The sequence below is a fragment of the Microtus ochrogaster genome, chromosome 1 (assembly GCF_000317375.1).
Source record: "Microtus ochrogaster isolate Prairie Vole_2 chromosome 1, MicOch1.0, whole genome shotgun sequence".
Classification (NCBI taxonomy): Eukaryota; Metazoa; Chordata; class Mammalia; order Rodentia; family Cricetidae; genus Microtus; species Microtus ochrogaster.
The window spans coordinates 44421197-44446506 of record NC_022009.1 but is presented as its reverse complement, the minus strand read 5'-3'; the positions used below and the strand labels follow the sequence as shown (position 1 = coordinate 44446506).

Sequence of the window (25310 nt, the reverse complement as noted above, 5' to 3'; positions counted from 1 at the left end):
CATGAGGATTTTACAGGGGATAAAGACGCAGGTGGCAGGAAGAAGATTGCCCACCCTGCTTGGGGCTCAGGGCTTATGATGGGGGCGCTCAGGGCACTCCAGTAGGTCCTGCAGGAGGTGGCAAGTGCCTGAGAGAGAGGTGTGTCCTCAAAAATGATCAGGTGAAGATGCTGGAAAGCAAGGGTCCCCTGGGCCACACCTCCCCAGGTCTGAGATTAGTGAAGGCAAGAACAAGTCTTGAACTGTACAAGGCCTAGGAGGGCCAGCCTCAGTTCCCCAGTTCCTTGAAACTCCAGGTTTGACGGCCCCTCCTCCACCAGATCAGGCTGCTCTCATCCGGAGAGCACTGGCAAAGACATGGGCTTCTATCTGGCTGGAACTAAACACAGTAGCTACCCCACTTGCAGTGTTGCTTGTGGAGGTGGGCTAGAAAGGTCAGGACTTGTGGTGACCCACTGGTTTTGGAGGTCAGAGGAGGATCAAAGCCTGGAGCCAGAATCAGAAACAGCTAAGGAAAGGGCAGGGGCTGCATTCCCATTGTCTCCTGCCCCGCCCCGCCCCCACCCTAGCCACAAAGCTACCCACCACCTCCCTTGCCTCTTTCCCAGTCCCTTGGGAGGTGGGGGGTTCCCAGACCGGCCTTCTAGAAAAGCTGAAATAGTCAATGTAAATAATTGATGCTAGCTTTTTAAAATTAAATTTTAATACATTCTTATTAATTCCAGACAAATGCCCCAGCAGGTCATTGACTTGAGTGATTGAGGAGGCCGAAGACAGAGAGGGATGGCCCCTGCCTTTGGGTGGAAGAGGCCTCTTATGAATGGCGTCCAGACCTGAACAAGCCCTGTCAGTTTGAGGGCCCGGCTTCTTGTAGATCTAGGGCCCTGGTGGCTGGAATGAGCTACCACCCTGGGCTGAGGGCAGGTGTCTTTCCTTAAAATGAACCCCAGACTTGGGGTGGAGATGAACCTCCAGATTAGCCCCTGGAGAGCCTGCTGCCCTCCCTCGCGCTCCTCCCTGGTGGTAGAATCCCCGCCAGCCTCCGAATGAGTGGGGAGCCATTGGTGGATGGATGGGTAGATGAGCTCTTGGATTGGGGGGGGTTGGTTTCATCCTGGCTGGCTCTGACCCTGCGAGTGGACAGCTCCTCCCACCCTGCGCTGGCTCCAGGAGGCCAAGACTGCAGGGTGTTGGGTGTCCTGGGAAGATCCGGGGCTCCTGCGTAGTAACTCGCAGTCAGCCAGGGGAAAGCTGGATAAGCCTTACTTCGGTGCCAAAGGACCCAGGCATGCGATGTCCGTGTTTATTGAACGCCTGCTATATGCTGGGACCCAGTAAAGGAGATGAGTACTGTGATGGGAACTCGGAAAGGTGGGCCTGGGGAAGAGGGGCGTTGGGGGTCGTGCTGGTATGCGCCAAACTCTTAACTATAGAACTCTGATCCTGAAGGAGGACTTGTAGAAGGGGGGTTTGGGCTTGTGCTTTTTGTAAACTTTTATTAAAGTGTTCGGGAACGGAAGCCCACCGGGCCCCCCAGGGGTCCTTTCCCTAACCCAGCCCCTCTGCTGCCCGCCAGAGCTTGAGTGCAGCAGAGCGCCTGTCCGAGCTCCTCCCGCCTTCCCTCCTCCAGATTTCAGGAAAGGAAACTGAGGCTGGGGGTGCGCAGGGGGGAGGCCTGCTCGGGCGCTCGGGAAGTTGCTGCCGAGTCTGGCCGAGGCTCCAAGGCCGGGCTGCGCCCTCGCTCGGCGGGGCGGTGGGGGAGGCGGCGTGGGGCCCGGACCGAGCGGAGCGCGCTCCCGGCGGACGCGGACGCGGGCGCCCTGCGCGAGGGTCCGGGATGGGCAGCCATCAGTCTACTCAGGTCTGTGGCGTCGTCCCAGGGTTCAGTCTCCAGCGCAGCCTTTAGCGGGAGGGCAGGGGCAGCCCCGGGGACGGCCTCGGCCGAGCGCAGAAGAGCCCGTTGTGCGCAGGAAGTACGATCCCGCTCGGGCCGCTCGCCGTCCCCGGGGTTCGCCAAAATCCGCAGGGTTAACAGGGGCTAGTGGGTCCCGGAGGTGCGGAGGTGCCGTCCCGCCCAGAGGGTCTTCACACCGCGCACGGGCGGGTCTGCGCCAGCGGCTCGGAACCCCGCCGGAGAACTGGGCTTGCCGGGGTTAATCCCTCGGGCCCAGAAGGGGGGGCAGACCCCGAACCCCAGGATCAGAGACAGAAGGGTCCCGAGCGGAGACGAGAGTGCCTGCTTCGATGCCGTTCCCCTCGGGCTGCGTGAGCGCCGACCGGGTACGCGGTTCTAACACTCTAGCGACTCAGCGCTCCTGCGCTGCGGGGCTCGGGTGGGACGGATGGGGGGAACGGGGCAGCAGGGGTTAACGGAGGGCCGGGGAGCGGCGGGGTCCGTGGCCGCCCGAGAGTCGACGGACACGGAGGGGCCCCTTTGACAGCGAGGCCGCTAGCTGCCCTGGCCGCTGCGCCTTGCGTCCCCGACCGGTCCCTGGCTCGGTCCGGGGGGCGTAACTCGGTGGCGGCCCGGGCAGGCTCACCTGTTACACGGCTGTGGCCCGGCGCGCCCACTGAGGCACGGGGGTACGGGCTGGGGCGCGAGCGGGGCTGCCCTGCCGCGCGCTGACCCTCTCCTTTGCTCTCCGCAGGCCTCTGCCGCAGACATGGAGAAACTCAGGTGAGTGCCGCGGGTGGGCTGGGGGTGAGGGGGAGGGCGGGTTGGGGGTTCGGTGGGGCCAGATAGGAGCAGGGTGGGCGCGGGTGACAAATCGGGGTGCGCAGCTGGGCAGCGCACGGGGCTCGGGGCTGCTGCTGCAGGGGCGTCATCACGGGCAGGTCCCCGAGGCCATTGCGCACTCGCCCCCCTGGGACCCCAGGACCCCAGTATTTCGTCCCCGCCGTTGAGCCGACAGTTGTCACGGCCGGGGTGGCGAAGTTTGCACCGATGGCGACGGGCGGGGATGGAGCCCGCGCGACTGTTCAGGCCCCGCATCTTGGAGCCATTTTGGGGGAACCCCGCGGCCGCGGCCCGGAGCACCCCCAAGGCCTTCCCGCGCACCCCAACTTAGAGCGGGGGCCCGGGCTCCGAGGGGCCCGGAGCGCGGCAGACCGGGGACCAGCCCATTTGAATATTCGCAGCTTCTGCGATGTCGCCCTTTTCTTCGGACAATCCCCCTTCCCCCCACCCCCCCAGCATTTTCCTCCGGAGCTAGGGCCCAGTCTGTGTGGTCAGCAGGCCCAGCCCTTTGGTGCTGGGTTCGGGGCCCTCGCCCCTGACCTGAAGGGTCTTTTGGCCCTTTTGTCCAAGACAAAATTGTCAGTATAGAAAAAACTGGGTAGCAGGCCATCAGTCCCTGAGGGGTAGGGCCTGACTAAGCTCAGGCCTGGCCCAAGGTAGGGCCTGGCTCCAGGGGAGGGGCTGGGCCTTCCCAGCTGACCTTCAATACTGGTCAGTGGTCTCAGATATCCAGGTATCTGGAGACAAGAACAGAGGACCACAGGTCTGGAATCGGCATATCCTGAGCTGGGAGGGGGTCCAGTCTTTTGAGACCTCAGAACAAAAACTGATGATGTCAGTGGGCCAAGGCCCACCTTGCATGATCCAAGCCAAAATGGAGGCATCCAGGCCTAGGGAGCCATATTTGTATGGTCATTGCAATGACTTCAGTCCCAAACCCAGGCTTCCCTCCTCATGCGAGGACCCTCACTGGTGCCCCTCATTGGCTATTATTCATCATCACCCCCACACTGAGGCCCTGAGGGGACACTGCCCAACCCAACTGGGACTGAAAAAAAAATTCAGAGATTTCCAGAAGCCAGAAAGACTCCCTGAGCTTCCTTCCTCTCCCCCTCTCCTCATGCTTAGCCAAGGGTCTTGAATGTGGTCTGCGTGTTGGGTCTGGGGTCTGATCAACCTAACTGGGGACATAGGTAGGCAGATGACCTGTCCTGGACTGAAAAGGGAGGGCTGGGAGCAGTGGTTAGGGCTTGGGCCCCTGGACTGAATTGGATCACATGACCTTCCAGACTTGGTGGGATCTTGAAGATGGAACTCACAATGCCTCCTGGAATTGGAGTGGGAAGGGTCCTACCCCCTGGGATTGGGGAGGGTCCTGTTGTTGTCAGCAGCTGGTCTTCTAAATCACACAGCTTCCTCCAGAACCTTCCTTCACTGATGGTGTGGGTACCAAGAGCCACAATGGGTTTCTGTCTGGAGATGAGGGTTGGTCCTGGGGACCAAAAGAACCAGAGGCTAAGGAAATCCAGTCACATGACCTCCTGCAGGGTGGTCACAGGATTTGTGGTCCCACAGATCTAGCTAAAACTCCGCTTATGGATCTTGAATTTCCTCGGCTGCAGAATGAATATCTCTGCCAAGGGATATTGGGAGGTGGGGGGAGGTGCTAGTCTGGGGCCAGGAGCACACCAGGGGCCCAGACAGAATGTCCTGTGTGAGGAGAGGGGGTAACTCCCCAGTCCCAGGCAAGAAGAATGGTATTTGTGGTTGAGTGAAGGGGTCTTGGTTATCCAGATAGAGGTGGTAGGTATGAGCTTGGTTCTGCTTCCTGGGGCAGAGAATGTGGATTTCTCTGTGCTATAGCCTGGGATTTGGACCTAGGTTGAGTTGGGGGAAGCCTAGCCTTGGATCCACCCACTCCTCTACCCACCCATCCCAGGCTTGACTCTGGTGGCAGCCTTTTGTGAGCAGATAAGCAGCTGGGCTCTCACTGCCTTCACCCCTCTGCCAGACTCTCACCCCATAGCATGATCCGCCATGGAGCTCACAGCAAATTACTGACCTCCCTATGGTCCTCCCTGCCCAGGAAGCCTTTTCCCTACTCTTTTAGCTGCACAGAAAACTTGGAGACTCTAAGGACCCTCTTCACTAGGGTTCTTACTCCATCCAAGCACCTGGCCCTGTATGGGATGCTGAAACCCAACCCAGCCATCCAAAGCAGGCACCAGGCTAGGGATAGGGGACAGTGAAGTCTGCCCAGGATGCTCTGGGTACCAGATTAGAGACATTAGCCTCCTGAGGTATTGGAGGATGATCCCCAAAATGCCTCAACTAGGGCTCAAGATGACAGGCTAAACAAGACACCCTCCAAGAATGCAGAGACCTCCTGGTTCTGGAAGCAATATGGGACAGAGGAGGAATGGGGAGTAGAGGTCAGGGGGCTGTCCCAGACACCTGGAATGAAGTCCCTCATCTTCCTTTTGCCACATGTGAGCACCGTGAGAACAAGACTTGACTCTGACCTCTCTTTTACTAGCCTCAGTACCTGGTAGGGACTTGCACACAGTAGGACTCCTTGGGCCCATTGACATATAGTAGGTGCACATCTATTGTTGACCTGGCTACCTGGCTATAGCCTAGCATCTCCCCACTCCTGAATCCTGCACATCTCTGCTCAGCTCCTCCATTCCTGCTCAGCCACTCTACCTCCACCTGTCTGTGGTACTGCAGCACTGAGACATCCCTGTATCTCAGCTGCCTGATGTGTGATGGCCATGGGCCTCTCTCTGCTGCCATCTTAGGCGTTCCCCCTCCCACTTTGAGCTGCAGTTTCTTCTCTGTCCAGAGATGCAGGGGGGTACTCAGCAAGCCCAAAGATTCCCTCACTAGGGACCACGCCTTCTGCCCAAAGCAAGTCCTTAAAGTGACAGAGTGTGGCCATCTCCAGGAAAGCAACCCAGAGCCAGTGATCAACTGCAGGACTAGCTGTGGAGTTAGAGCAAGCTGGGGACCACTGCCAGCCACCCCAAATCTCCAAGACCCTTCCCCAAATACAGCCCCCACCTCAAAGTTACCAGGACCCTGGCTTTGTGATACAGGCTCCTGGCTTTTGAATTCATGAACAGCTTCAACTGTGTCTCGCTTGGGTCCCCATCTGTGCCTCTGGAATTCATCTGTGTCATGGCTGTGGGAGTCGCCCAGTGATTGGCCATCCCACTGAGCCACAGGCATTCCTTAGTGATTGAATCAAGGTAAGCAGAGCTGCTGTGGACATCCACGGACGAGTGTCATTTGTGTGCTGGGGCACCACATGATCATCTTGGGACAACAGGCCCAGAGGCACCCAGTGACCCTGCCCAAATCCTCACCAACTTCTCCCATCAGATGCAGGAATGGGGATCTTTCCTAGCTGATTCCCGTCATTCAATAGCCCTCTTGGGTGCCATCTGCAGGCATCCAAGGGATCCAGTGTGACTTTGGATTGTGAGAACTCTTTATACAGCTGGTTCCAGCAGACCAGCACCTCCTGCTATTATATGATGCTCACAGTGGTCCTTGGGTCAATGGGACTTGGTGGCGTTGGCACTGTTGCCTGTCTCAGGCTGGGGTGCTGGGGTTACATTGTATTCACAGTGCTAGCAGATACTCCAGCACTGAGCAGAGCCCAGCCTGCTCCTTTTTTTCCCTATTGAAGTCTTTTGTGTGCTGCTAATGGATTTTCAGGTGCCCTCAAAGGCCTTCCTCTCCTTGAACTTGATCCCTGTGTCCCAGGATCGGTATTATTTTCACACGGATACTCATGCATTTGGCCCACAGCTTGATCTGTTCACCTACCCGCTTCTCATTCAGCCTTGCACAGACCAGGAAGGCTGTCCTCCATGCTGGGGCAGTGGGGGAGGGGGAAGCACCACGCTGGCTCCATAGAAACAAGTGGCTATCAGACATCCTTACACCTGCCTAAGCATCCCACCCAGGGCCACATGTGCCTTTCCCAAAGTCAAGGCTGGGGGTGCATTTCAAGCCTACAGACCCCCACTCCCCATGTTCCTTGTGCAGCCCCCAGCTGTGCCCCCACTGCACCCCTGACATGGCACATCTGCTCCCATGCACAGGATCTCCCCTGTCCTGAAGGTCTGGCCTTGGCCCTCTCACTTGTCACTTGGACTTTCGTTTGCCCATTGATCACAAGCCAAACACATGTATTAAGCACCACTGTTTACCAAGGGTATTGTAGTCAAGGGAGGATATAGGAAAAAAACATTGTGGTTAATGGTGACAGAGACCTTTTCTAAACAAGTAAAATTCACAAGTGCTTTGGGGACAGAAATGGTGAGGGCAGCTATCATCTGTGGGGCAGGGTAGTTTTGCAAGCCTGAGAACAAGAGGCCCCAGCTCCAGGCAGATGGGAGATAGCCGGTGCAAGTGCCTGGTAAGAACAATGGGGTGAGATGGAGGGGGACAGGGTCTGAAGGTGGACCCAGAAGTGGGTTCTGGGTATAGAGAGGGTCCTGCTGCTGAGAGAGCTGTGGCATGGTAAGTGCTGAGCCTGGGCTCCTGGCAGACATGATGGGGACCGCTGTGGAGAAGCTCATGCTTTGAGGGTACCTAGACTTGGGTCTCCTTGCACATGGGAGTATCCCCTCACATCAGACCCCCTACTCTTCTTTTCCCTCCGGCCCACCTACCCACTGTGCCAGCTGGTCAAGCCTCTCACTAAGTGAGGTTCTTCAAGGCTCCCACCACTACTCCTAAATCTGATGCTACTAGAGGAAGCCGAATTCTCACTAAATTCTTTCTTTAGGGGTCAGACCATTGTAAAGGGACTTGGCATATGAAGTATTCTTTCTCACTGTATTTCTTTTCAAAAATCTCCTGTCCCCACAGCCCATCTGAGACCCTGCTCTGAAAAGCCTCCTTTATGGAATATTTCACTTTATGAAAGTGGGGTCCGCTCTCTAGCTCGAATGCCAGGTCTTTACTTAGTGGCTGTGTGGCCATAAGTAAACTTCTGACCCTCTCTGATCCTCTGATAACGGTGCTTACTTTAGATAGACTGACTGCATTTGTATGAACTTGGCATTCAGCTGCTGTTGTAGAGACTTAACTCATGCTAGTAACTACCTACCTCTCTCAAAGGGTCCATCCTTGCCCCACAGAGGCCGTGATGCCCCACCCACTGGGCAAGTGACATTATTCCCCTAGTGAGGAGGAGGATGGAGGCAGGATGGAGACAGTCTAGGATTTGGGGCAGGGGTGTGGTGCAGTGTCAATCCTGTCAACCCTGGACAGGAAAACATCCACAGAACTAGAGCAGGTAAGAGTACTTGTTCTTGCAAAGCACCCAGGGTCGATTCCCAGCACATACACAGTAGCTCAGAATTGTCCATAATTCTAATTCTAAGGGGCCCAGCACCCTCTCTGACCTCTAAGGGTACCAGGTACACATATGATGCACAGATAGACATGCAACAAAAATACTCATAAAGTAAATCTTTAAACATTGACAAAGAAAACAGCCATGAGTACAGGACTTTCCAAGCTGGGCAGGGGTCACCTGCTCCATGCACACCCACGGTGGTCTAGGTAGCCCCCCACCCACTTAGACATTCTATCCACGACCCTACCCAGGGCACCAGATGTCAGGAGGCCTCATGACTCTGCTACAGGGGTGGAGGAAGACCCATAGAGCAAACTTCTTTAGGGAAGCCATGGTAGTCACAAGTGACTCCGTGGGCTTTTGTTGCAGATGGAGAAACTAAGGCACACCAGAGACAGCCATGTCTGTTGATAGTTGTGAGGGGCCTGAAGGTCCTCAAGCCAGGTTGGTGCCCAGGTGGCTTTGCAGCTCCCTTACCTGGGCTTTGAGGGACTTGCCACCCAGGGGACATTTGGGAGCCCCTGAGGAGATACTGTTGACATTGAGGCTCACCTTGAGGCCATCCATCCACTGTCCTATCCTGAATGCTGACCCTGACTTAGGATAGGGGACAGCCTGTGGGGGGCACAGCCTGTTGGGGGAGACAGCCTTGAGAGGGGCAGCCTGTGGGGCAGGAGAGATAAGAGGGTCAGGGAGGAGAGACAGGAACCCAGTGAAGCAGGGGGCTGTAGATGCTCCCAAGGCCTATGTAGCTCCTCTGCCTAGCCTCCACCAGGCTCCCATTCTGACTCTACCCCCGCCCCAGGATGGCCCCAAGCACAGCACTTCCAGCTCGCCAATGAGGGGCACCCCTGAAACCTGTGCCTTTTCCTCACTGATTGAGGCCCCCACACCACTTCCAGACCCCAGCACAGTTACAGCTCATCCCAAGATGTAACTCCTTCCTTCCTTTGCTCCAACCCTAGCATAGCTTGGTGGCCTCCCTAACACAGTGTGACTGATTCAAGACCAAGGCAGGGAGAGCAGCATTGAGGGGCACAGGAAGAAGGGGGCTCATCCTGTAGGCAGGGCCTGTGGGAGGGTGGGAAATGTCTAGAAATCTTCAGACACGAGAAAGGCTGTCCAGAGCTTCCCATGAGCCCTGCAGACAGGTGAGGCAGTGTGATGGAGACACCTGGAATCAGATTCACTGGGGACCATGAAGCCCACAATATTTGCTACTGGGGATTGTTGTGAGCGTGTGCACCCAGGGGAGGAAAGCGGCTGCTGAAAGGGAGCACCCTCAAAGGATGCTGGGAAGGGGTAGCCAGTCAGCCAGATGCCAGGTGAGGGACAAGACGGGAATGGCAGGCTCCATTCAAGGGTGGGAACATAGAGACAGACAGCAGGGACAGACTGCGTTTCTGCATTTCCGGCAGCAGAACGGGCAGTGCCTGGAGATCAGAGAAGGTGGTTACTGAAGTGTGAAAAGAAGCCACCTACTGGACTGCTGAAGGGAATGATCTAGAAGGAGGGGGGCTCACTGATTCAGAAAGAGGGGATTTGCTGGAGCTGACAGAGAGCAGGCAAGAGCCCAGAGGGTTGTCCCAGGCACAGAGGACAGGTGTGAGGCAGATGTGGGAGGCACATGAGGGTGACATCTGTGGAGGTTCCCTTGGACAGCTTCCCGTGCTCCATGCTGTAGGTGGTGGGAACAGGATGAGGAGGGTAGGGTAGAGACATGGGTCAATCCATCTTTAGAGACTGAGTCCCTGTGGGAACCTCCTGTCCTTAGGGGGAGGGGGCATCTGGAAAGCCTGGAAGAGGAGTACAGGAACAGAGAAGGGGTATGTCCCTGGGGGTGGGGCTTGTGTGTACCCCAGACCCTATGACTCTGTAGCTGCCCTGGGCATCTAGCTCTCCCACCCCAAGGGCTCTCCGGGTCACGGTGCCCGGCTCCCTGCACATAGCTCTCTTTTCAGAGGAGGGTGGTGGGGCAGAGCTGCAGCTGCCTGATAAGATGAGGTGAGGAGCCGATTTTTCCTGCTGTAGCTCCTGGCTGCTGCCCCAAGAGAAAGGAGTGACAGAGGGACGTTGTCAGCCTGAACTGCTTAGCCATGGGCTCTAGGGGTAGAATCAGGGCAGGTGCCCAGTGTGGATACCTGTGTTCCCTAGTGGCAACCCCCTTCCAGAAAGACCCCTGCTGTGGCCACAGGACCACATGTATGGTCCTGTTCTCTAGCACATACCAATGGGAAGTCACAGTGTGACACCTTAGTGACCATGATGGCAGCACAATGCTGAGACTTATGTTAGCATCTAGTCTCTCCACTCTGAGGGAAGAAAGACAGCAGAGCTGAGCCCAGCCAAGTCCTGTGACCTGGACAGGCCTGACTTTACCCATGTTGCACCTGTTTTCTCCCAACTGGAAAGTGGGGGTGGGGAAAGATCTGAGACGATGATGAAAAAGATGGATGGGGGCACTTGGCAAGCACGAGTGTTGAGTTTGCTGTTCATGGCTTACCTGCCCTTGGGGGAAGGCAGCCACAGACATGAAGGGTAGAACCATCCAGGCATGACCAAGGCGCAACAGATTCTAAAGATGCACAGATATATAGCTACCAGGCATAATGCAGCACAGACCAGAGCCCCTGAGGATGCCACCAGCAGGAGACACTCTGCCCAGAAGCCCGAGGAGGTAGGTTGCTCCAGCTGGTCGGTGGAAGGAGCGGCGGCCCTGCAGCCTTCACAGGGAGACTGGGGAGATCCTGCACAGGATAGAGCTGTTTCTACCACTGGTCACATGGTTCTCAGGGAACTAGTTCAAGGCTCAGGAGAGGACAGTGTTAGTAGGTAGAGGTAGCTTTGGCAACAGCTTTGAAGATGAGCATGCTAGGCTAGTTGAGAAGATGAACTCTCATGCCTGACCTTGCTCCTGCAGCATCAGACTGCCATGTACCCATCAGCCTGGCTGAGTGCTGATATCTGAGATAGCCCCATAGGCTTAGTGGGCAGGGGACCAGCCAGGTCACCACTCCTGTCCACTCAGTACTAAGACTAAGTGGGTTGCCAGAGGAGGTGGTGTGTAAGGGGAGGCCCTCCTAAGGGAATATCCCAGGCCCTGAGGAGGCAAGAGAACCATCAGGAGCTCCCAGGCTAACACAGGCAGAAGCTGGGGGAAATGGTGGCCCAAAAGGTGCGAATCTGGGCATTTAGGCTGGGTACAGGGGCCAGGGCAGGGTGTAGTCTGCTAGGGGTTAGAAGTGAGCCATCCAGTTGCCAGAAGAGCTTGGAGTTGGGATGCCAGGGTGGCCATGTGGGAGACCTGTGCACCCTTGCAATCAAAAGTAGATAGATCGGCAACTTAGTCATTCAGAGGAGCAGTTGTTGACCTGCATGGAGAGAGAGCCCTCTGGTCCTTCAGGTGGGGAAGGGTTAACCTGGGGCAGGCAGAGCAAGATCCTGGCAGAGGGGACATGGGGACAAAGTCACCAAGATGAGAAAGTGCTTGCAGCAGGTGAAGAATGACAAGCAATTTGGCGTTGTTGGAGCATGACTGCTGGGGCCAAGCTGAGCCGTGCTGGAGAGCAAGCCAGGCTGAGCCTAGGCATTCTGCAAGGCCCCATGGAGTGTCAGTGACACTGAGCCAGATCAACCCGGTCCCGCCCCATCACCATGTGGGCTGGCAGGCAGTCACCAGGCAAACATGAGTATGAGTCCCATGCAGACAGGTGGCCCCAGAGGCAGGAGAGGTGTCAAACTGAGCTTCCCAAGAAAGGGGGGCCAGTGTGAGGGACAGCATGGCAGAGAGGAGCGAGGGCGGTGGCTGATGAGACCGAGGAAGGCAGGCAGAGGGAAGGGATGGCCTGGCTAGCTCAGGAGCCCTCCGCTGTGCATGCATAGAGTCTGCAGGTGGGCCTGGAACCTTCTTTCTTGCCCGGGCATGCTGGAGCGAGCACAGGCAGCCTCCAGGCTCCACAGGTGGCAGTGGTTGTCTGTTAAGATGAGTAGTGACGGCCCCCTGCTTGTTTGCTGTGAGAGGAAGGCTGTGGTCTATGTCTGCTGTTCCCTCAGTATCCTGTGCTTTCTCTACCTTCAAGGACTCTTGCTGGTCCCCAGGGTCCTCAGAGCCTGTTTGGTGGCATTTTCTGGGAGAGGAAGACAGACACATGTATCAACAGATTCCCTCCATAGGAGAAACGGTTGCTTCCATGCTTAGGAAGAAGGAAATGGGCTCCAGGCAAGCTGAGAAGTAGCACATGACAGGGCGCCACCCTGTCTCTTCCTGAGAGGCACCCAGTGCCAGGCCCTGGGGGCTCATTGATCAGAGTAGGGTAGTCATTTGCTCTGCTGGTGGTGCACCCTCTTCTCTCATGAATGGACGCGAGAAGGAAGTAATCCACTAGTCCACATCTCAGCTCTGAGATTTGCCTCAGATTTGGGGTCTAGTACACCCTCCCTGGAGCCCACTTCCCTCATGTCTGGGAGATGGTCCTATACCAGATGCCTCACTGACAGTCTCCAAGTGTTACCTGGCTCAGAACAAATCAGACAATCAGTGGTGCTTGATAAAATGCCCTGTCAGTGACCGGAATCAGACCCCAGGTACATCCAGCCGTCCCCCAGACCCAGTCTCCCTTTGGGTTCCAGACTTCATCTAGGGCTGAGGTCCCCAAGCTATTAAGTGGAGACTTGTCGGCAAGGGCTTCGAGGACAATGGGGCCACTGCTGGCCTTGTCCAAAGCAGGGAGAGAGACAGCCCAGCCTGTTCCACCTTCTACAGCCTTAGGATAGCTACCATGTGGAGGACCGAAAAACCCCACCCTCCACCCCCCAACCCCCAACCCATCACTGATGCTTACGGGAACTTTTTCCCTGTGACAAAATTTAATCCTAAGTAAATTTTTTCCTTCTGATATTTTATCTGTAGAAAAGATGACAAATCCAGAAAAGTACACATTTTTTCAATTACCCAGCATTCCACCACCCAGGCGTAACAAATGAACATTTCTCTTCTTCTGTGATGGTCTGTGCAGCGAGTCTTTTAAATGGGATTACGCAGCTCTTAGCACATCTGCCTCATCCTGAAACCCGCCTGGTTTCCAGGCCAGCCAGGAGCTCTTGTGGGTGTTACTGGCCCACCTCAGTGACTGCTTGACAGTACATCAGCTCTGAGCATGCCTGTACATGTGTCCTCCCGAGTCCATGTGTCAGGCCTGACCACAAGAGCTCCAGGGAGGCCATGGCCCTATGGCAGGCACACACGTGGTACTGTCCTCCCGCAGGGAGGCGCCAGAGCAGGGCTAAGGCAGATCTCTGTCCTTTATTATACCACACACTGTCCAGCCCACCCCCAGCCACAGGCAGGGGTGGATGAGCAGGGTCCCAGCAGACCATAAAGAGACTCTCAGCATCGCAGGCCTCACAGCCTACAGATCAGTCATGTAGCTCTCTGTACATCAACCAATGTCGCCTCCCGGCAGACAGGACCCACCTTCTTGCTCCTCTGACCAGAAAGCCATGTACACCAAGGGCAGGATCTACCAGAGATGCAGCCCCGGGTCAGGACATGCACTTGACAGATCCACAGTTGGGGGTGGGGTCCTCCCTACAGCATACCTAAGGCTAAGGTAGAGCATGCAGACCTGTGGGTGGGAACAGAACCTCCAAAATAAACCCAACCTGTGACCAAGGAACCCTACCATAGTGGGACTGAGGGCCACCAAAGAGCTCAGAGCCTCTGGGGCTACCAGCAAGAGCTCTCAGATGCACAGCTGCTCCTCAACAATCTTCCCCTCTTGACCTCAGCCGGGGGCTGCAGCCCTACCCTGAGCCCCCATATGTTCCAAGCAGCTCTGTCCTCTTCACCCACAGGCTGCGCACCCCCTGGGTGCCCTTGTGCTTTGAGTAGCCCCGAGTCCAGCAGGACTGCCTCGCTAAGTCCTCACCCTCACTCTGGGACAGGTAGGGCACCTGTCGTCTCCTCCTCTGCACCCTTGCTCCTTGGTGCCTCTTTGCCTGTTCCAGGACTTATGTCCCGTGTCTGCATCCCGGGACAGACTGACTCAGGGTCTCTTGGCTCACAATACATTGTCCCTATAGCCCAGCTCCATTCTGACCTCCTGTGAGTGGCAGAGAAGCCTTCTGGAAGGATAGAGGCCCTTTCAGGCCCCTCTTTGAGCCATGGGGTAGGCTCTCTAATGCCTGCCTGGGCTTCCAGTGGGAAGACGGGACTCAAGACAGCGCTCTGCAGCTGTGCCTCACTTGCCAGGGTCCTCAGCCTCACTGCTGGGGCGGGTGGGGCTCTGGCTGCTCAGTTCCTTGGCCCCCCTCCCCTGTGCAATGTTAAGGGACTGTTTCCATAGCTCCTCTTGACGCCTTGACGGACTGTAGCCTGTGGACTGAAATAACACCTCCCCACAGAAGAGAAGAAGCTGTTGCTGTGTCTGGGTGCCAGGATACACTGACCAGGCTGTTCACCTATCTAGCTACCGCCTTACCCCTTAGGAGTTCAAGAGCCTACAGCTGACCCTAGCAGCTCCCACACAGCCACACCTCCCACACCGTCCCATTGTGTCAGGTGGCTCTCATACCCAGCATAGGTGCAAGCGACAGCCATGTTCCTTGTATGTGGATATACTGTTCTGCTGATGGGTGTGGAAACTGAGGCCCTGGGAGGAATCCAGTTAGTCTGTTGGAGGAAAGGACACTGGACAGAGATGTTGGCAACACCCAGGGTCCTCTCTCCAAAACTTCTGACCCCAGGCTGTGACCAGGTGTGAGGGAGGGGCTGCCATGGCCCTCTCTAGGTTGTAGGGTTCAGGGGCAGGCTGGAAGCAATGGGGCACGGACTGGCAGGTGGAGCCCACAAAGGTGGCTGGTGTGGGAATGAGTCTCAAACATGACCCAAGGTGCAGTGGGAGGCCAGGCCAGGCAAAGTCCTTCGGGTGGGACAGCACCAGACACAAGGGGGACACAAAGGGGAACGCCCCCAGCAATGACTAGAAACTGAGCATGTGTGTCTGGGTGATGTAATCCCTAGAGCAAGCAGGCTTGGTGGAGATCCAGAAGCTTGGGCTCTGTTGACCAACAACTGTCCTAGAAAGGTAGGTGGCTGTGATGGCTGAGAGGAGCATGGGCAGGAAGGGCTGGCAGGCCAGCGAGTCGCCCTTTGTCTGGAAGACCGCCGGATGGCCCAGGTAAATGAAGGCTCTGTAGAGCAATGCGCCTTGGTGGGTTCCAGCCCTGCATCGAATGTGTCATGGAGCTCCTGTCCTATTCCTAAGGTTCCCAAGGCAGGGCAGAGGGATACAGAAGCGAGTCTGACTTGGGCTTGCCAGTGTGGTCAGGGTCCAGGTGGCTGTAGGCTTGTGGGGCCGGCTGCCTCACAGACCCTAGAGAGGGACAAGGCTGAATGCAAAGGCCTAGGGTGCTACAGGTACAGCTTCCCAGAACTCTGCCTGGAGGCTGGAGGGGGTGAGGAGTCATGCTGAGGGGGCCACTCCAGCAGATGGACAATACTCTCCCCTCTTCCCGAGGGCACAGGAGCCCCTGGCAAGGACCTCCCAATCTCAAGAGCTGTTGCCCACTGCAATTCTGCTTTGGACGAAGTGGGTACTCAAGGAAGCTCACCACTCCACGAGGGAAGAGGGGCCTGAGTAGCAACTGCCTGCAGCGGGCTCGTGCAGCTGGGGGGCTGCCTGGAGGAGAGCAGTATAGAGACAGCTGGGAGGGGCAGCAGAACACCTGGCCGCTGGGCCTGCGTGGGCAGTGAGGCCTTGCCTTTGGGTTTCCCTCTCTACTTTGGATTCTCTTTTGGGGACTGAGTCTCAGGAGGACCCGCCCCCTTTCCTTAGGCCTGGGCAGGAATCCAGGGATTCTTAATGGAGGTGGCTGGTAGTGTGCCTGTGGCGTGTGTGGCTTACTCAGAGCAGAGGGCTCTTCTGATGATGCCGGCCTGCCTTCCACACCCCACACTGGGTTTTAAGTCCGGGGGTCCCTAGAAAGTCCCACAGCACATCTGGACATAGTTGGGGCTTCCAGCACCTGCCAACCCCCGCCTCCAGGTTTCCAACATGGCACCTCAACTTCCCCCCACCCTCTACCTACAGCAAGTCTACTACAACTTACACTCTTGGGTGTTGGGGCTCAGGTGGGATGGAGTGTGAACATCCAGGGGGCAACACAGGTTCCTGACCCTGAAGGGGCATGAGTGCTGGCACAGTCACCACGGGGAGGGCGGTAACCTGAGTGTGCACACTCAGTACAAGTGGGGTGAGTGCACAGCACATGCCCACAGCATGCCTGGCTGGCCAATGTGGTGTCAGTTTCCCCATGCTCAGTGCCACAGCTGCCTGGTGTCTTGCAGCGCCCTGCAGGAGCAGAAGGGCGAGCTGCGCAAGCGGCTGTCCTACACCACGCATAAGCTGGAGAAGCTGGAGACGGAGTTTGGCTCCACTCGTCACTACCTGGAGATTGAGCTGCGGCGGGCTCAGGAGGAGCTGGACAAAGTCACGGAGAAGCTGCGCAAGTAAGGGCGGGGCTGCGACGGGAGGGGGGGAAGCTAGCTCATCGCAGTGTCAGCTCTGGGGATATTTGGCAAACGGAGAGCAGAGCAGGCTACCCAGGGCTCGAACCTGCGGCCCACTGACGATGCTATTGGCAGACTCAGTGCCCTCTTCCAGACCTGGCTTCTCACCGCCTCATACCTGTACCGCTCTGACATTGAACGAGCCAACAGCAGCACAGGAGGGGCCACTTCCAGACCCCATCCCACTGGCCACACAAGCTCATAAGATGAACCTGGATGTAGAAGCTGCATCTTGAGTGGCTTGTGGGGGGGACTCAAGATGCATTGAGAGGAGGACCAGATTCTTAGGATATTTTCCTTCTGGCATTTATTTTTCTAACCCCTATTGTGGGTATCCCCAGCTTAGAAATACAAACAGTATGCAGCCTGCTGCTGTTGGCTGAGTTTGTTTTAAGTCCTTAGAGAAGCAGCTGGCATTGTCGCGAGGGCAGCTTGTCCCTCTTCGAATGGCCCCATTCTTCTGAGCTTTTGAACATCACTACCAAGCCGTGTGGAAGCCAAACTTGGGCAGTGCAGCCAGACCTTGGTTAAAGTCCCAGCTCTGCCACTTAACTGCATTAAGCATCCTTTTGTGTCCCTTTCCCATTGGCAAGACAGCAATGGTACCGCAAAGGTTGTCTAGAGGACACGCGGACACCACGTCCAGTCCCCCAGCCACCAGCAATAGAAGCCCAAAGCACTCCATCTCTACCTGCTTGGCTCCGGCACTCATTGCAGGGCCACACATGCGTCTCCTGGTGTGCAGTTGACCTGTAAGCTGCCCTGCCAGCGTCTAAGACCTGAGCACAGCTCTGACAGGCTCTCGTGCACATAGGCCTCCCTGTGTTCCTTCCAAGGAGCCCCACTGTGTCGGGGAAGAACAGTGTGGCTTTGGCCATGGCCTAGGAGAAACCCTGACAAAAGTTAGCTTTAATCGGATCTTCAGGGCAGACATTGAATTGGGTAGAGCTGGTGGGACAAGCTTGGGTGAGCTGACAGCCATGTTCAGCAGGGTGTGATGGCCGTGAGGTTACTGGGGTTGTAGAAGATCAGGCTTTGCCAGTCATGACCCTGTTGCCTCCTGCTGCAGGATTCAGAGCAACTACATGGCACTGCAGCGGATCAACCAAGAGCTGGAGGATAAGCTGTACCGGATGGTAAGGCCCCAACGCACACTGTCCCCTCACTCAGTATCCCCTTGTGGGAGGTGCTGTCAGGATAAAACTGAGTTGGGGTCTAGGGAAGCCAAGCCTGTACAGGCAGCACAGAGAATGGCCACGTTCCCCAACACTTGTTCTTGTTCAGTGAAAGGTGTTCAGTTCCTGTCTATCTCCAAGCCGAGATCTAAAGGGGGAGGACAGGTAGGGGCTGGTTCGTGCTGAGCGTCACTCTCCCAGCTCATTGAGTGAGATGGGCAAAGCAAGCCATACTCCCACCCCAAGAGCAGGGTATTAGGAGCAAGTAACTGAGGCTCAGGGAAGGGCTGGCCTAGGCTAATCCAGCTCAACATTAGTGGGATGGGGTTAAGCCTGGCTGAGTCTGTTGTCTTAACTCCCACACCATCGTTAGCATTTCAAGCTCCTTTCATCAACAGCTGTTGGGCTCACAAAAGCCTTGGCCCAACAGCTGGGCTTTAGCACTAACCACTGACCCTTCCTCCCTCTGTCTCCGTGACCCAGGGCCAGCACTATGAGGAAGAGAAGCGTGCGATGAACCATGAGATTGTCGCCCTCAACAGCCACCTGCTGGAGGCCAAGGTGACCATTGACAAGCTGTCAGAGGACAACGTAAGTGCCGTGTGCATTTGGCCCCTGGGGGAATGGGGCAGTGAGGGCTTGGAGAAGTGCCCGGGGCACCTGAGAAAGGATAGACTCCCTTGACGGAGAGACCGAAGATGGGATGCAGAGAGGCCGGCCGTCCCATCCGCACAGACTTTTGACTTCAGCCAGGCCCAGTATCACACCGCAGCTGTGTGGTTATCCAAAGGGGCCCCATGAGCTAGCCAGCTGCCTCCCACTGTCCCCCGTGGACTGACTGTGGGCACAGTAATTAGCCTCTGCTCCTCTGCCACAAGATCGAATGGAGTTCTGAGGTGATGATCTGACCAGTGGCTGCCCTTGTGGATTTTAAGTTCATATAGGGAAAGTAGACAGAAAATTGGCCAGTCAACAGCTTGAGTAGCCTGTTAGAAGGGTTACGTGCCCAGCTAAGTGTGATGGTGGCAGTTTCTTTCAGTTCTACTAGATCATGTCACTTAGGAAGGATTTGAAGACTAAGCACTCAGTGGCCAGGTAGCCTGGGCCCTTTCCCAGAGTAGGGCAAGGAGATCCTACGCACACACAGCTCAAACAAGGAGCCTAGCTGTAACATGCAAGGTCACCTATTTCTCCAAGAGGCGTCCCCTACTCACTGTGGCTGACCTGGGCTGGTTGGGCAATGCCCACAGCTTTCGGGTTCCCATGACAACTGCTGTGGGGTCTCCTGGGGGATGACTTTCAACTCTGTTCCTAGGAAGTTCAGGGGGGAGTTGAGAGGGACGGTGAGACCCATTTCCCTCCCCTGTGAAGATCTGGTGTCGAGGTGGGATGGGGGAGGGTTGCCCAGGACACTGGTCCTGGTTGAGCAAGGCTGTGGCAGTAGTCCTGGATCTCCTGGGCAATCCAGGTGGGTCCTAGGGCAGCAGGTGAGTCCTAGGGCAGCTGTGATTTCTGAAGAGCAGGAAGGAACAGGCCAACACAGACACATGCAACAGAGATTTATTTCCAAAGACAAAAGTCCTACTGTTTGCATCTGTTTTCAGCTCAGGAGTCTGAGCAGGGTCCCTCCTGCACCTGGGGTCACACACTTATGCTAACCCTGGCCCAGACTGGGCAATCAGCCCCAAGGCCTGGTAATACCGTGAAGTGGGAGACCAGCATGGGGTTCATCCCTGTCCCTGACTTGTGCCCAGCACTCCCACAAAGTCATCTTTGGAGGGATTCCAGGAGTTAGAGGAACAGGAAACCCAACCTCTGGGAGCTCAGAACTAGTGGAGCCACCTGTTGCTGCCCCAGCCTGTGGAGGGCCCATGCTGACAGGGAATCCTTCACACACCGGCAACTCCAGCAAGAATGTGGGACCTGGACAGGGACTAGCCAGAACTAACCGCCTGCCAGCTCTGCTCTCCCCTCCCATCGCCCTGCTGGCACCGGGCACTGACCAGGGCGGTTGGACCAAACACCTTCTCTTGTCTTCCAGGAGCTCTATAGGAAGGACTGCAATCTAGCGGCCCAGCTGCTGCAGTGCAGCCAGACCTACGGCAGGGTCCATAAGGTGTCCGAGGTAACGTGGCCCCGCCCCACAGCCAGGCCCGCCCCGTCCCAGGACCACCCGGCTCCTTTTGGGCCACCCCACCCCGAAGCCTCTCCCCACCCTCCAAGAAGAAGCTGCCGGGTGAGCCTGAACCCTCGTCCCTCGTGCACCTGGGTCCTGGCTTCCTGATGGTGAAAGGTGCCCCCCACACTGTACTTCCCAGGGCCACCCTAAACCACTTGGGATACACTGTTTCCTTTGGGGGCTGCACAATTAGAGACAGGCCCATACCAGAGATTAAAAAAAAAACAAAAAACAGGCATCAAGGAAAGGGCACACATTGAAGGCACACAGAGTGAGCTGGCAGCAGAGCCCAAGTTAGTCCTAGGTTGTCTGGTACCAACCATCCTGGCCAGCCTATCCCTCCCAGCCCACATGCACAAGAAATCTCCTACCCAGGCACCTGCCCATGTCCCCTTTCCCCAGGCATGGCCAAACCTGCAACACTCACAAAATAGATCAAACAGTAGCCCCCTCCCCCCATACACACACATATCCATACACCTGCCACCAGGCACCCCATGGAAACCTTTGGTGCCTGGCACTGGCCCCTCCAATCTTTGTTGCATCTGTGTTCTGAGTCTGTCTCATTCAGCAGTCCACGGGATGGGGCGGCAGGGGAGAGACAGGACACGACACAGACACTGTGGGCCAGCAAGAACAAGTCACACCTCACGAGGCAGGACCCAGAAAGGGTGCCAGATAGTAGCCTAGCCAGCTCTGCTCGGCCCATTGGAGTAGGGTGGGTGGGTAGAGGTAGGTGATGGGGAACCTCAGGTGCCGAGGACATCCTTGTCCTTGGGGGTTAAGATGGCTCCCACTGATGTGATATGAGACACCTGGGGGTGGGGGACTGTCCGCTGTCTGTCTGTGTCTCTGTCTGTCGGTGATGCTGGTGTGGCCCTGGCCTCGAGCCAGGGCTGAGCTGTTTTGCTGACTATGACCTTTTTCCATTCTCTTCTCCTCCATGCCCGTTCCAGCTGCCCTCGGACTTCCAGCAGCGTGTGAGCCTGCACATGGAGAAGCATGACTGCAGCCTGCCTTCCTCACTCTGCCATTCGGCCTACGCTGACAGCGTGCCCACCTGCGTCATCGCCAAGGTGCTGGAGAAGCCAGACCCTGGTAGTCTGTCCTCGCACCTGTCTGAAGCCTCTGCTCGCGACCTGGGCTACCGCGACGGAATGGAGAAGTCTGGCTCACGACCCCAGTACAAGGAAGACATCTACTGCAGCGACACAGCTCTCTACTGCCCTGATGAGCATGAGCGCCAGCGCCAGCGTGACCGGCGTCCCAGCGTCGACACGTCCGTGACCGACGTGGGCTTCCTGCGTGCGCAAAATTCCACCGACAGCGCCGCAGAGGAGGAGGAAGCCGAGGCTGCGGCCTTTCCCGAGGCCTACCGCCACGATGCCTTCCCGGGCTACGCGGCCTCGCTGCCCACCTCCAGCTCCTACTCCAGCTTCAGCGCCACGTCCGAGGAGAAGGAGCACGCGCAGGCCAGCACGCTGACCGCCTCGCAGCAGGCCATCTACCTGAATAGCCGCGACGAGCTCTTCAACCGCAAGCCGCCCTCTGCCACCTATGGGAGCAGCTCTCGCTTCGGCAAGGCCGCGGCCACCCTGGCCTCCCCGCTCGAGGCCCAGGTAGCCCCAGGCTTTGCTCGGACAGTGTCTCCGTACCAGGCCGAGTCCTACCGCTACTCGCCCTCCGCAGATAGCCCGCAGACTGCTATGCCTCCAAACCTGTGGAACCTGAGGGCCAAGCCAACCGGTAATCGTTTTGCCGGAGGAGACATTCGAGGCCATTGGCGCCCCCTGAGCGTGGAGGATGTCGGCGCCTACAACTACCAGCCTGGCAACGCAGGCCGCGCCTCGCCCTGCAACTTCGGAGAACGTTTCTATGGCGCTGGCCGTGGCCACGGCCGCCGCGGCCCTGGTAGGAGCCACAGCAACCATGCTGAGGGCCGTGCCAGCCCCCTCTATGCCTCCTACAAGGCTGATAGTTTCTCGGAGGGCGATGACCTCTCCCAGGGTCATCTGGCAGAGCCCTGCTTCCTCCGTGCAGGTGGCGATCTGAGCCTGAGCCCTAGCCGTTCAGTTGACGCTGGCTATGCAGCCAGTGAGGGGGATGGGGATAGGCTCGGGGTGCAGCTGTGTGGGGCTGTCAGCAGCCCCGAGCCCGAGCATGGTTCCCGGGATTCCTTGGAGCCAAGCTCCATGGAAGCCTCTCCTGAAATGCACGCTGCCAGTCGTCTCAGCCCCCAGCGGGCCTACCCCAGGACTGGAGGTTCTGGGCTTAGTCGTAAGGACAGTCTCACTAAGGCCCAGCTCTACGGAACCCTGCTCAACTGACTGCCACCAGTAAACTGCAGTCAGGGGCCCCCACCAAACTTGCCCCAAATAGAGAGTAGTCAGCCCCCACGTGACCAAACCCAACCGAGGAATTCTAGTTCCTCTGACCCTCTTACCAACAACCCAGTAAAACCCAAGAAGACAACCCTCTCTGCCACCGTGGTGTTCACCCCTAGCCTCTGCTACAAACTCCACCGAGAACATTTACACAGTGCGCCCTGCCCTGAAGTGAGCGTCCCCCGTTTTGTAAGTGAAGCTATTTTTATAGGGAAAAGGATGTTTCTTCGTGTGCTTGCCTCCAGCTCCTTCATTTCCAGTGAGGGTGTGTGGGGCCTACCCCAGGGAAGGGGAGGCTGGGGCCCTAGGGAGACCAGTCTCCACATGTGGGGAGAAGCTAGCAAGCCAGCAACAAGGGAATGCTGATATTCTGTCCACTAAGGAGGGGAAACAGCCACTTAGGGCGCAGAAATCATCTTAAGCACCCATCTCACAGTGCAACCAACACTCTGCCCTGATCTACCCTGAGCTCGTCCCATGGCCTGGCCTGTAGGCCCAAGAGAGGCCAGAGATACCCCTAGAATAGCCGGTGCTTGGTCCTCCTCTTCCCCTCCCAATACCACCCGACTCTACCTCCGACATGAGGTTTCTCCCACCCCACCCCCGCCCCAGTGAGCCTGTAGTGTGTGATGCATGCTGTCTACTAGTGCTGTAGTTCGAACTCCTCAATAAAGCACAGCAGTGAAAAGAATTCAGCTTCATGGTTTGTTTTTTCTCCTTGGCGTCGACCAGTTAACCAGAAGCAGGGATCTGGTGTCCCTCGCCTGTTCCCCACCTTGCAGCCAGCCCTCCCTGGCTCAGTGTCCACTGGCCAGCTCAGTATTTCGGCGTCCTCTGGTGTTGTCCCTGGCACTCTCAGCTCCTTCCTGCTCCCCCAGATGGCCCCCCTTTGAGGCAGCCTCTCAAGGGTTGCCATGGCTCTCCTGGAGGCAAGGTCCACTCTTCTGTTCTGAAATGTCTTGACAGTCGCCCTGATGTTAGCCATCTCTGCTTCCCTCAGCTCCTGGCTTCTTGGGAAAATGTGGAGCTCCTGTTTTGGTTATGTCTCGCTCTCTCTAGCTGGACACAGCCTTCTCTTTGACTTGGCTGTGTTTTCCCTAGGGTGTGACTGTGTGGGGTTCCTCCTTAGAACTCTCAGGGTTCATCAGTTCTGGAAAACCCCAGATCATTCTTTAAAAAAACCTGCCCATCCCTCCCTCTCCAACTCTGTCCTCCGGTCACACTGTGTGTGTCCCTCCTTTGACTCACGCTGCGGGGGTCTGCACAGTTTACCTTGTAGCTCATGCACTCCTGTGTCCACTCAACTGCCAGAGGCGCTGCGTTCCCATTCCAGCTGCCAATCACTGCCATGTCCAGGTACCGTTCGGTTGGTATGGAGGCTCTGTGCTCTCATCCAGTTTCCTGTTCCCCACATATTCATTCAACCCTTGGAAATGCATTGTGGGATTTTCTACAAAGCCTAGGATGGTGACTCCTTTTCGAAGAAGAGATGGGCTTTTCATCTGCTTCCTGTCGACACTCAGGCCTTTCCTGTTGACACTCAGGCCTTTCCTGTTGAGAGCTATTTCATCCCACCCATCCCCTGCAGTTCCCAGGTGCCTTCCTGACAGGCGCAGCCCTGGAACTAGTAGTTCTAGATCCTCTGTGCCTATGCCATAGAGAACAGTTGCTCCTGGCAGTACTCATACACCCAGGTTGCCAGGTGAGTCCCACTAGGGGCCCCCTCATTCACAGGCCATTCTCTCTGGAGTCCACCCACAGCTGCCTAGTCTTCAGTCCCCATAGGGGTGAGGACACTGGTCCTTTCCGGGGGGCCTTTCGAGACAGTTGGCACACTCTGTATGGAGTCCAGCTGGTTTGGGAGGATAGAGAGAACCATTTGGGGAGGCAGTAAAATGTGTCAAGGGTACAGGCTTCAGGGACGGGTGGTTCCAGCATGTCTTTGTGCCCTCGGGACAGAGGCTTCCTCAGCAGGAGACCAGGGGTCATGGGCATGCTGTGGGGGGGCTGCATGCTAGTGACACTCAGGTGACAGCAACAACCTGACTCAGTGGACAAGCCAGCAGCAGATACAGCTGTGGAGGCCTCTCTAGACAGGGCCGCTTTCCTCTCTGGGCACCTCTGATCTCAGGTTGCAGGTTGCAGATGCAAAAGTGGGATGGGGTGAGTTCGGCCCAGGAGGGTAGGTGGAGGGAGAACCCACACTCCAGGTTCATCCAGCTCTGTGCTTTCCAAATTTAGCTTTCCTATTTTTAAATTGCAAATGGTGAACTCCCGACACCTCAGCTGGGATCAAAGTCAATCTTTCTGAATGTTCTTTGCAAGAAGACATTTGAAGAAAGAAGGGGAAGAGGGGAACACACCTGCCCTCCTGCCCAGAAGCAGCTTCGACAGGGAAAAAGCAAACACTAGGGATGGCACCATGAAACAACCACAACAGGACTCCTGGAGACCCTCACTGGTCCCCTGGACCTGAGTCAGAGCATGGAGGATTCAGATGCTGTCTGCCTGTCCTAGTGACACCAACAGGGTGACAGTCTATAGAACTCTTTCCTCTCCCCTCTGTCCTAGCAGGCTTGTGTACCCGAGAAAGCAGAGGGTCAGAGAAGCAAATCCCACAGCATTAGGGGGCGGGCCCAGAGTCTGATCAGGGCACCATGGGCAGGAGGGGGCTGGGCACTGAGGTAGACAAGGAAGCCCTTGTCTACCACCTGCTAGCCTTCCTGGAAAAGCCTGATGACCAGAGCCAATCAGTGATGACGCCAACACTGCAGTGGGGAAAGGGATCAGAAGATAACCCTGGGGTAGAGAGAAGCTTTGGGATGACAGCTGTGGAGAGCACTGGGAGAGGCTGGAGGATGGGGAGGCTGGGGGAGCACTGGGAGAGGC

The 25310-nt window shown here is 56.7% G+C and overlaps 1 protein-coding gene across 4 annotated transcripts; it reads left to right on the top strand.

Moving 5' to 3' along the window:
- The first annotated feature begins 1198 nt into the window (after nt 1–1198).
- On the top strand, nt 1199–23106 carry Begain (brain enriched guanylate kinase associated). 4 transcript variants are annotated; one of them, XM_026781069.1, is made up of 7 exons: nt 1199–1371; nt 2649–2677; nt 16462–16623; nt 17753–17819; nt 18342–18449; nt 19900–20094; nt 20994–23106. In XM_026781069.1, the coding sequence occupies exons 2-7, from the start codon at nt 2664–2666 to the stop codon at nt 22362–22364; spliced, it is 1917 nt and encodes a 638-aa protein (XP_026636870.1). In that variant the 5' UTR covers nt 1199–1371; nt 2649–2663; the 3' UTR covers nt 22365–23106. The 4 variants fall into 4 exon arrangements, with proteins under 4 accessions (XP_026636870.1, XP_026636863.1, XP_005343605.1 ...); XM_026781062.1 differs by lacking the exon at nt 1199–1371 and adding an exon at nt 1783–1861; XM_005343548.3 differs by lacking the exon at nt 1199–1371 and adding an exon at nt 1868–2280 and having other exon boundaries at nt 19900–19983.
- Nucleotides 23107–25310: the final 2204 nt, after the last annotated feature.

What these genes read in the sequence shown, in the direction of transcription:
- Begain (XM_026781057.1), top strand. Translation starts at nt 2,245, where the DNA reads ATGCCGTTCCCCTCGGGCTGCGTGAGCGCCGACCGG. An exon ending in ACAAGCTGTCAGAGGACAAC is followed by an intron (nt 18,450 to 19,899) that starts GTAAGTGCCGTG and finishes CTTGTCTTCCAG; the next exon opens with GAGCTCTATAGGAAGGACTG. An exon ending in CTCCAAGAAGAAGCTGCCGG is followed by an intron (nt 20,095 to 20,993) that starts GTGAGCCTGAAC and finishes TGCCCGTTCCAG; the next exon opens with CTGCCCTCGGACTTCCAGCA.